Here is a 12,372-nt window from a genome sequence, read left to right as displayed (position 1 = left end):
TTTTTATAAAACCGTTAGACATTTTTTAAAAAATAGTTTATTTATATGAAAAGTAATTCGCTGGGTTTAATTTTATAAAAATATCAAGTAAATGAATACATTTTCTAAGCGAATACGAAAATTTTTAAGTACTCGTCAGCAAAGAGGTCGCGAGTTTGTCGACATAACTTGTCTGATTTTTTCTTTCAGTTGACGTAGCGTGTTTAGTTTATGGATGTAGACACGACTCTTTAAATTACCTTATAAATAGAAGTCAAAGATGAAGGATAGAGCTAGGCTACCGGGTGACCATGGGATATAGCCTCGTCTGGATATCATATTTTCGAATAAAACTTCTTTGCCATCGCCGATAGGGACCCTGGATGTGTGACAAGTGGCTCCATCTAGCTGAAATCTAGTGTTATATGATTGTTGTGTTCTATTAGCATCAGTGCCAAGAACCCGTTCGTTGTTTGTTTGGGGTGTGATATTTAAAAGTTATTAATTTATATGTTCATGTTTTATTTGTTAGAGATAACGGTCATTTGCTCAATAAAGATAAATTGTCTTGCTTCTTGGTTGGTAGATTCCCAGTTTTTTTGTACTATTTTCTTTTTAAAACTCTATTTTTTCGATTTATTACCGTTTCTATACATATTTTGGAAGCCGATCGTCAACCGAAAAAAGATTAAAAATAAAAATAGTAATTTGCAATCAGTTACCTGAACAAAGTAGCTTTACGAAAACATGACAATAATTCGCCAAATACTGTCATTTGGCCCTTTCACTTGCTTAGTGCGAAAGAGTTCTTTATTTTTTTATTATTTAGCAGATATCGTTTGATGGTGACAACTGCGGTCCTACAGTTTTCATTTTAAACACAATATTTACACCATCACCATGAGACATGAAATGACACGACAGAGCGCAAGTCATGATTTTAGACATAGCGCTTTTAAACCGGATAGAGGAAATGGTTATGGGCTTCTGTTTATGACTAATAGAGGCAACTTACATAGTCAACCTCTTACTCTCGTAAAAAAATCATTATATCAAATGTAGTACTAGTAATGATGCATATTTACCTAAAAGTTGTCATGTTGGTTATTATGGAAAGAGTTTCTGTGGCGAAAAAAATCTTGGGAAAAAAAGGTTTGACTGAGACGGAGGGACTTCGCTTGTGCGAGCAAGACGACAGGTTACATGAGCACGTAAAACTGCGAAAATATTTGTTAATTTATTTGTAACTTAGTGAAACAGCTTTCAAAATACCAAAAACAAGTTAGGTAAATATGTTGTTGAACATACGGTCTCTGGTAATGTTGCTGTTGATATTTAAACTCTTATTGGACTTTGAATTCAGGTTCGTGTTCAAACACTATAATTTTCAAGCAATGTCATTTATTGTTCGGTGTTGTATCATTTACGAATACAAAAAGTTTGACCTTGATAGAGATATATGTTTATTGGTTTGAATAAATATCGATCAGGATCATTTATTTTTATAAAATCGTATGATTGCGACAGTGCAACAACGATTGCAACATGATCAATTTCGATACCGACATTACTGAAATCGTAATTCTTATCGGGGTTCTCATTTGTCAACGAATCTATTTTTTATTTTATAAATGTTAACTCAGTCACATAATAAAGGAGGAAAAAAAAACACACGTAGAACCGTAAATTATATCATAAATACGTAAATAACATCTTGTTTTTTTTCTTTAGAAATCTTTCTGTCTTATGTCTATCTTATCTTTCCGTTACCTGGACAGTAAAGACAAAAGAGGTTCTTCCACTGGTAGGTGTAGCAGCATCCCAATTCTGAAATGTTAGACACACACAGTAAAACTCCTATTAACGTGACAATAATATACTTTTTAGTATGTGTCATAGTATAAAGAAACGAATCTGAATTGTTACTTTAATACCGTTCGAAATTACTACAAGACACAAAAATAAATATTTGATACTTTTTCTCACTTAGTTAAACTTTCAAAAATCACTATTTCAAAGAGTAATATTAAAGATTCCCTGTGCATATGATTTAGGATGAAGTTTTGTTAGTTTCTTAGAGAGCCGTCGGTTCTGCGTTCGCATAAAAGAGTAGTCCGCGAACTTAACAATGTGTGATATTTTATCTATACTATTTTTCTATAGCTAACCTTCAATTTCAACCATTACTTCCAAAAATATCATCACTTCTATCAACGACTTAGACTTCCATTTAGAATTTTTAGGATGTAATTTGAATGATTGCTTACAATTGGTTGCGTTCTATATCGATTTGAAGTTAAAACAAGGAAATTAAAAAAAGGAAGGAAAAATAGCGATTTTAAAATGTAAATATTTAGGGGTAAAAACATGTACCATGTGCGAACAAATCCACAATACAACAATATCAGTACATTTTACATGTAATTTAACGTGAAAAAAAATGGTTGGATTACAACCCTGTTTTTGTAAACAGAACAAGAAATATTCCACAAAAATAAAAATAACACTGATATAACAACGATTGATCTGAAACCTAATCCCATAAAAAATGAGGCCGATGTAGCAATATGTCTTTTTATTACTTCCAAAACAACTTAATTCAGGTTCTTGAATAATTTCATGAATGATAATGAGCATTTTTATACTGCCTACGTACATTTTCAAACAGGTTAAGTAAAAATATATCGTCACGATATTTTGCATACATTTTTCGGTGTCGGAATCAAGGTTGAATATTTTAACTTGTAAAATTAAAACCGGCACAAAAACGCTGCAGTAGGGTTTTAAAAGACGTATCAGAGACATGTAAATTACGTTATTAATATTCGTCCACTAATATACTTTGTATAATTTAGAATATATGTTATTTTTTATGTTTAATCAAACACGTATTTTTTCGTTTTAAACATGATCTTATTTGTTTCATACTTTTATCTCATTTACATTATTCGTAGTTTGTGAAGTAGAGAAAGATTTAAAATTTTGTTCAAATACTTATAATATTATTTAGCAGTGTTGGCACGGCAAAAGTTACAAATTCACTACGTCGATTACGATCTGTACTCGCCCTTATCGTAAATCACTCGCTGGACATTGGGCTCCTCGTATAACATTTCGCTGCGCTTAGCAATCCATGGTCTTAACTCCAGAACTTAAAGGCCATATAGTGCCACTTTAACTTGCTAAAATGAACTAATAATTTAAATGATGATTTTTATTTATTAATACCAAACGCTGTAGACATATACTTAAACGAATGGAAAACTTGTTGTTGATTTATTAATGTTTCAGATAGACAGATGATCTAATTAGGTTCGACGGAAGGCGTTAGTACCGGCTACTTTCGCTTCCAATCCTTTTGGAAATCTATAGAAGAGAGATATGTTCAAGAATGCCACGTAGGAAAAATGTGTTAGTATTAAGGTATATTAGACTAAAGGCCATAGCAGGTAACAGATAGTAGGAGTAATTATTAGCAGAGTAAATTCCTATTGGCAACATAAATTGTCTTAAAGTGAGCGCTAATATGGCATCGCGTAGGACGAGGTCCAGCCGACCTGGCTAGCTATTCAGGGCTCTTTGACTACCCTTTTGAGCTCTCTCAAAGAGTAGGCAAGAGACAATTTAAAAATTCAGTTTAAATTTGAGATGTATATATTTTCAAACTGCCTCTACTTTCCACAGCAATGCGATGACACCGTACTCATTAGCGGAATATTACAAAGGATGTTTCCTTTAGGTAATTTAAATTAAATATTACCTTTATACACTTAGTTGTGCCATAAATATTGTTACAAAAAACCATTTCTTTAATTGTTAATTACATTTATTACTATTACAGTGTATTAGTTAAATATATAAATATAAAACCATTAAAAATATATGAAGCTTCTTCGAAGTGGTCTCCATTGGCTACAATACAGCTTTTTAAAGGTTGAAGTCAGTTATCTACAGCAGCAGGCACTCTTTATATGGGAAAATATTTCATTGCCCATCGTATGCATTGTTCTAGTTACTCCAAAATATCATGACGTTTAGAGCAAAACTTACTTTCTAAAGCTGACCATAATTCATAATCCAGTGGATTAAGATCAAGACTAGATGATGTCCAGTCTTCTGCTATGATGCTAATATTGTTTGGATCTTGCTTTATGATCCGGCGTCGAGTCTTGCTGAAAAGACCATTCTTGGTTATTGAAAATGGTGTTATTAAGAGCTTAACTACCTTCTGAAGAATGTATTTCAATATATTTGTGCCAATATTTTCATACCTTTGTTCACAAAAATATACAGGGTGGAATTTTTTAACGCCGCCTGGAGGGGAAGTACTGTATATACTGGAGATGGACAATTTTACGCAAAGGAAATATTCCTTTGTTTAAAAAAGAAACAGAACTGCATTCACAGATTTTCGAAAAGCGTAAAATCCGAAAAAATAACACCCCGCACTTTTACGGCGATCGATAGGGTCATTCATAAGGATCATATCTCTCTGACAAACATGGTAAATTAAACATAAGGTAAACCATTAAATCTAAACTTTTTTAATTATACGAAAAAAAGGGTAAACTGACTAATTAGTTGCTCAAAATGAGATCGATTTTGTTGGATTCAGAAATTAAATCTTTTTAGGAATTCATTCCCAGTAACTTTTAATATCAAGTTGTGATGTATATTTTTAATCGTACTGTGCACCTCAGCTTTTAACTTGTTTACAGTTGCATAGGAACTTTGGTAAATTTGATTTTTTACATATCTTCATAAAAAATCCAAAGAGGTGAGATCTGGTGATCGCGCAGGCCATCTGATTGTGTCGTTTGTACCAATGCAGGTACTGAAATAGTTATTAACATAGGCAGTAGTGATTCTGCTGTTATTTTATCTTCGGCAGCTTCTCATTTAAAGCTTTTGGATAAGCTTTGAGGTATGTTAAAACACTTATATCGCAATCGCAATAGTCCTGCAGACGATGCTGCGGTTGCCTTTTGTAATTACCAATATTTTTTTAAATTTTCAACCATTCTTTTCAAATCAAATCGAGTTGGTACCTGTCGGTACCGATATCTCTCCATACTACTGCAGAGCTAAATTCAAATAATTGTGATTTAAAAAATAAGCTTCCATTTAATAAAATTGTTCTTGACAAGCCATAATGACGGTGAGCTGACAATAATGAAATTTTACCATCAAATTTAATGTGAACAACAAAGACTATTGCAGGGCGTTTTATTATACTATTATAAAAGATTCTTAACTTAAATTTTATGCCTAACCAGCATTACAAACACGTGCAAAATGCAATCTTCTTATCCACATAATTCTTTGTCATTTTAATGAATAAATAACGTCAACGATAATTAATAATTATTAACATGTGATGGACCATTGGGTAAAAGTGTTTTGTCTTATCCTATTAAATTTATAAGTTAATGTTCATCTGAAATCCTCAATCATCAAGAAAATGTACTCAAATATATATGATTTATAAAATGATCTATAAATCAATTTAAATTATATTTCTTTTATGTATCTTGTGGATCACAAGTTTGTCTTCTAACCACGTACTTAACTTCCTATAAATTTGACCATGGATACAATATCCACAAGGTGGGCAAGGACCTTGAGGTCTTTGAAAACCCAGACCGCCTCCATCCAGTCTGAATGGAAATCTTTAGGGGTGACCTTCAGCCGGCTGTGGAAATCATACGGGTGAAATGATGAAGTCCGGTCACTTTGTAAGTAAATATAACTTTAAATGAGTTTGTACCGACAGATAAAGATACAATTTTTTTTATTCAGAATTGCCGTATAAAATATAATTTCATTACATACAGTGATTAACAATTATTAAGATAAACGAGAGAAGTACGATAAACAGTTGTTTGCCGTTATATTATTAGTAGTAAATATAAACGCATTAGGTATAAGAGGAAAAATACTAAAAATAATTTGTAATGTTCCCTAATGTTGTCTTTTAACGAAAACAAAACTATACAACGCGATAATTTACGTTATTTCGTGTATATTATGAATCGTTTTAACAATATACAAACAACACTTAAATGCAGTTACACCTTGATATTGCTTGCGGTACGCGGGGCCAAGTCTGACTGACAATCTAATGAAAGTACAGGGCCGGCTTTCTTTACATCCCTAACGACACCCACATCTGTATCTCTTAAAAAATAGAGTCCCAAATTTATTATTTTTTTAAACACTAAGCGTCCTATATATTTTATTTTTTATTCACGACAAATATATTACAATATTTAATGCCTGTAAAAATCGTCACGAATACTTCACTGTGTTATTCTGTAAACGTTAAAAATGTATATAACAAAGTAGATTAATATTTTTATAACTCGTTTTAATTACGAACAATATCACGTTTAAAAGCGTCTGCCCACCGCATAGTATCGTACCAGACCACGATCGTAATTGAAACGTGTTAAGCACTATGTCTGAGCAATAGACGTTATGTCTGATATGGTGTTGATGATGGATGAAGCATTAATTGTGTAAAACTGTCTTTTATCTGAACGAATCAAATTCATCAGGCACGATGATACACTATTTTTAATTCGTTTTGATGGTTATATGGCAATATTATTCATATGTAAAGCAGTGGTTATATAAGATCATACATCTAAACATTGTTAGCTGCGATGTGCAGCTGGCTCAGAATTTAGAAAGTTACCAGAAAATGTTAGATTTTCATTAAGGAAGTTTATACAATTATAACTTATGAGGCTTAAATTATACCGGCGAGGTAAGATAAAAAATGTAACGGAACATCATTTACTCGTGCATTCAGTCTCCTTATACAAATTTATATTTGAAAAGGGTACAAATAAAAACAAGTTCCAGCAGTTATTCATCTATTATTGATAAATTAAATCGTTTTGAAAAAAATAAGTTTCGATAAAACTTAATACTTTGGTAAATAATGTATAAAATAGTATAATAAAAACCTTAAATATAGTATAAACCTTAGAATCAGTTTTGTAGTTAACTAGAGTCCCGTATATTTGATTCTTTTAAATAAAATATGATAAAGAATTATATCTATGAGAGCATACAAGTTTGGCAATAAACGTTTACATTGTAACGCGTGTGTTATAATCGTGTAAATAATCTTAATCGCCGTATGATTTTACTCGTAAATGTAGATAAATAAATATTTTATAGGATTAGATAATACTACAATATATCGATTCATTTTTATAACTCAACCCATAAGTAGAATAAATCAAAATACTTTAGTATAACATTACCAATTCATCAAATTAGAGTTAAGTCTATCTATCACCTTAAAAATATAAATAATACACATATCAACATATAACTCCTACATACATAAAAACATTCGTGTGTATTAAAATAAATAGGGTTTAGCTTCTACAGTAAACGGTACTCAAAATAATGTGGAATAAAAAGAATTCGTGCATATTAGGAGGTCGCCCGTGAACAACCTTTCGGACTCTCTAGCATTCGCCTGCACTTCAGACAGTGCAATTCTTTGAGCTGTTTCGGTGACCTTAGTTTTTCAGTGTTTCTGTTTATTTCTCTAATACTATATTATATTTCATAATTATTGAATAGGCTTGAAATAAGACCATAACTAAAACATGCTTTAAATTGTCAAGAAAACGCGTCAAAGTTATAGAAATATTTTTTTCTTATTTTACATTCATACACAAATCACTTATCCGCTTTTTCAGTACATTGCTATTGAGAATGAGTTATGTCAGTGATTGTAGTACATAGTGTTCAAATTGAAGACAGTAAAAACTCTGTACTTATTCTCTAAGTGCAATGAAAATATTTTAAGTTAATTATAAAATATCAGTCGCATTTAATGCAAAATTTAATAATCTAATGAAGTTCGTCTTTCATTATCTTTTGTTAAGTCGATACCAGAGGGCGCCACATGTCAGTATATGCATAAGGACTGTTGTAGATACTACGAGAGCCATGTTTCCTTGGACGTCGATTTGTGCCATGTCCATTTCAACCAGGAATTTACTCGGTGTAATGTAGTGACAATATTCTGAAACAAAAACCATAACAATTATTAAAACAGTAATAACTAAAGAATTCTACTTTCTTATAATACAAGTGTAAAAATATGTTATTTTAAATTTATTGTTTTAAAATGTCGTTTTAATGTCGTGAGAATGTTTAGCTCATTTTACAAAAAAGAGCTTAAAAACTTTTAAACCTAATTTTAAATCGCCCTATACCTTAGAAGTATGATACACAATTTATTTTTAGTATTGGAAAGCGACAAACAATTTCATCTGTCACTAGAAAAACTGCAACGAAATACTAACAATAATGAATTTTGATATGTTTTAATCTGAATTTTGAAAATTCTTTTCTTGCTATACTTAATCTGGTCATAAATACTGTTATAATTAAATATAAACAAAATATTGTTTTGAATGTAGAATCTGTCTTTTATGTGATTGTTCATCGTGTTTTCTCATATTTGCACCAATATGTTACAAAATATTTCGTGAAATTAATATGGAGCGGGGTGAAGACGTAGCGTTCGAACGAAAAAGGCGTTGAAAGCAGTAAGGGTAAGAGTTCGAAGAAAACCTGTCAGAAAGCAAAAGATTTTTCTTCGGAAGATGCAGAAAGAAATAGCATCTCGTCGCGTATTTTAAAAGATGACTTAGGACTTTTTGTTAATAAAAGACCAGCTGGTCATTTCTTAACTGATAACTTAAAAAATAATAGGATTATAAAATTAACGCAAAAGGAACGCAAAAGGAGGTCACAGAAATATGTTTGTTTACGGATGAGAAATATTTTTATTGTTAAACAATATTTTAGCAATAATTACTACAGTATTTAAGCTAAGAGTTCTAAAGATGCTTCCTAAGTAGTCAATAGAAAACAAAATGGGCATTATTCGACTCCAGTGATTGTTTGGAGGATGTTAGTTATGAAGGAGTCAATGAGTCATATTTTTGTGAAAAAGGTATCAAAACATTGGCACAAGTATTTTAAGATACCATTCTTGGGAAGTTAGTTTAGCCCCTTTACAACACCAAGTTAAATAACCAAGAAGATCTTTTTAATTTTGCTGAAAGGACCCTTCCTTTCAACAAAACTCTGCGCCGAATCATAAAGCTAGGTCTCAGAAAATGAGCTGTACATTCACCCAATTATCGTTTTTATACCTAAAATTAATCATCATGTACAATAATTAATGATTACTGAACCTACTTTATTTTATTTTTTGCTGTTGTATATCCCAAAACGTTTATTCTTTTCATGTAATGTGAAGATTTAAAAGTTATATATACTTTCAAACCGGGTCAAAAGAGTTTTTTTTTTAATAATTATTAGATATGTTTTAACGTATAAAAAGTTTTAAACAAAAAATAAATTCAATTACATTATGTTTAAATACTTTAAAAATATGTTTAATTTAAATATACACAATTCGCCTAAAGTTGATAACTTTAAACAATAATAGAAAATCTTTGAAATTTTATGAATTTAATTAAATTTTTTCTTATTTTTATTAATATACTATGGACACGTGATGTTGAATAATAAAGACGGAAATTTACCTTTGGCGCAATGTATTTTTGTTCTATTAAAACCATATACAGAATGTACCGCCACGTGGAAACCAGCTCTGAAGTAAGAAATGTGGTGTAACCAACGGAACGGATATGGCGTATCCGATAAGGCAAGACAGAATCCGAACACAGAAAACAAGCACGCTAATACGGGGCCGATAAATACAGCGATCTGAAAGGAAATACTTTAATTAACTAAAATTCATGTCACTTTTTATTCACGTAAATAATTACCGATTTATTGTAATTAGAATCCATTTGCATTCAATCATCATTGTTCGCTGACCTTAATAAGAAAGTCAGGTTCAGAGTGAGACACAACGACTATTTAGTTTGATAATGATTTTGTTTAGTTATGAAGCGTGGCAAGGTCAGTGAACACCAAGGATTCACAGTAGTTTTATAATTTTTCTAAAAATTGAACATTTGAATTTTTAAATAATATTTTTAAAATACTCATGGTCATAATATTATTTATAACGTTCAATATTTACAAGCGAACGTTTAATATTTATTTGAAGAAATATAAAATATGTAATTAGTATACTATTTAAGGAAATTAATCTCCAAACGTTGGTCAAATATTTTAATAGAGTAGTTCCTTATAGGTGTCTAAACAATAAAAAAATTATTTACCTTAGTGGGTGTAGTGGAACCGATGAAATAACCCCAAGCCTGTGCACATAATGACGTCGCCACAATTGTTGCTAGAAACAACGTCGCTCGCGTCGGTTCCAAAGGATTGTCCGTTAACCAGTACGATAAGACAACGTAGGACACGCATGAAATCATCTGTAGAACATTTTTTGGATAAAAAAGTATTTTATAATCAATAATTTATAAAGAGAAGACGAAACGAATAAATAGCAAAAAATAAGTCTTACCTGAAAAGGTAACTCGACTGCCAGTGTTGAAAAAATATACGGTCCCAAGTTATACCAACGGTTGAAATACTCGCCTTTTAGGATGTCCATTTCTAAAGGAACTGTAACAATATCAAAAAGTCTCTAATGCCAATTTGATAGAAACTAGGATCAAGTTGAGTTACCCTATAATGGCCTCCTTCAACTTAAAGTTCTTAATTGAAACACGTTAATATTTGTATAAAATATATAATTAACAATTGCATGATTGGTTGATAGAATAAGCAACGCAGAGCTACTTATTTCAAAGGAAAATATAAGGTATATTGAAGATATGGGATATCTCCTACATATCTTAGTAAATTGGAGGTAAATTTGGTCTTATTTTTCACAAAATTAAGTCATTCTTGCTATCACAAAAACTTAGTAGAAATGCAAAATTTACAAAAATATTCATGATATTAAAGATCATTGATTTGATTAAAAAAAAGAAAATTGTTGCTTACGTACAAAATGATGCCCTCTCTAATAATTACAAATAAAACTTTTAAGTCTTTTGTTCTTTGCAGGCAGACATTACTGGTGAGTATGTTATTTCATGATTAATTAATATAATAAAATTTTATATGTAAATTGACAGTATTGATAATACAATACTTATACTTAATAAATACAATAAATCTTACTGATATACTTTAGAATTTCATAAATAAAAAACATACTTTTATCTTGTAAAAAAATACATTGACAATACTCACACGACAATGTTACAGACATCTTTCCAGTGTACACAACAAGCAGCATTGATCCGTACAGATAAACATAATTTCCAAAAACACTGCTGGCCTCACTTCCCACACCGAAATACAAATAACCAAAGATAAGGGCTATTACAACGTGCGCTGCTATTCTGTACATAAATAATGACTGAAAAGCGAATAATTAATATTATTAATAATCATTTTATCACACAAAAGCAGGTCTCTTTCGCAAGAGGCTGTCTAAATTAGATAGAGACTAACAATACGTCAATATTTAAACGTGTATTTTCTTAATTATTCTCCACCGATGTGAGTAATAAGGGACATTACTGCATAAATAAACTATTATTAACCTGTATTTGCATGCACAACTAGGTTACAGAACAGCATGGCCAGTTGTTATGTTTAAAACTTTCTGAATTATCATAAGAATGTAGCATATACATAAGTAATTTCATAAGCTCTAACAAATATGTTGTATGTATATTTCAATTTATTTACTTGTTACGTATTTAAAATATGTTATACATTTATCTTTACTCTACCGGGTTTGAGGGGTTAGTTTATAAGCTCACTAAAAAGCCGTTACTAATTGTTTATTGTAATCAGATTCGTAGGATGCCAAACTATTACAACGCTTAGGCGTACGCTTAATGGAGTATTTAAGCTCCCAAAGAGGACCTTAGCTTAGACGGTCACTTAATAAATTTCGGGGGAGGTGTATCGTCTGCTTCGTTCCGTCAGTCCGCAGTCAAGGTCGGTGCTCATGCTGTATTTACCTTGGCAACAACTTTGGTAGCACCATAGTATAATATTTAGGTCTAATAAAATGTATGATTTTACACTTTAAACCAGCGAGTACCAAAATTATTTAAAAATTTGAATCATTTTCTATAATACCTGAACCCTATACCCGAACATTTACTCTATAGTGTAAATATACTTACATAATTTCTTGTCGTCATCAAATAATTTCTATACAGTAAGATCCAAGTCTGTCGAAAATTACCAGACGGTTTGTAAATATTTTTTGAGTAATTTCTTCGATATTTGGGGTTACTTTGTAATTGTTTTTGTTTAATTTTATCGTTCATACCTGAAACAAATTGTTGAGGAAAACGTTAAAATATATTCGCATATCAGATGACGTGGCGTTCCAGAGTATTATAA

At 31.0% G+C, this 12,372-nt stretch overlaps 1 protein-coding gene across 1 annotated transcript in view; it reads right to left on the bottom strand.

Moving 5' to 3' along the window:
- Positions 1 to 6,840: 6,840 nt before the first annotated feature.
- LOC137932658 (ATP-binding cassette sub-family G member 1-like) overlaps positions 6,841 to 12,372 on the bottom strand; it is a 40,613-nt gene continuing 35,081 nt past the window's right edge. Inside the window, exons 8-13 of the mRNA XM_068776286.1 lie at positions 12,150 to 12,298; positions 11,200 to 11,368; positions 10,463 to 10,563; positions 10,215 to 10,370; positions 9,567 to 9,750; positions 6,841 to 8,029 (exon numbers count right to left, since the gene is read on the bottom strand). Of these exons, the coding sequence (XP_068632387.1) occupies positions 7,875 to 8,029; positions 9,567 to 9,750; positions 10,215 to 10,370; positions 10,463 to 10,563; positions 11,200 to 11,368; positions 12,150 to 12,298 (914 nt within the window). The 3' untranslated portion in view covers positions 6,841 to 7,874. The remainder of the gene's footprint in view (positions 8,030 to 9,566; positions 9,751 to 10,214; positions 10,371 to 10,462; positions 10,564 to 11,199; positions 11,369 to 12,149; positions 12,299 to 12,372) is intronic.

This window comes from Battus philenor, unplaced genomic scaffold (assembly GCF_028537555.1).
Source record: "Battus philenor isolate CCGP_79_NKW_IND1 unplaced genomic scaffold, ilBatPhil1.0.hap1 SCAF_12, whole genome shotgun sequence".
Lineage (NCBI taxonomy): Eukaryota > Metazoa > Arthropoda > Insecta > Lepidoptera > Papilionidae > Battus > Battus philenor.
The sequence above is the reverse complement of the archived record's forward strand: the minus strand, read 5'-3'. Positions and strand labels throughout refer to the sequence as shown.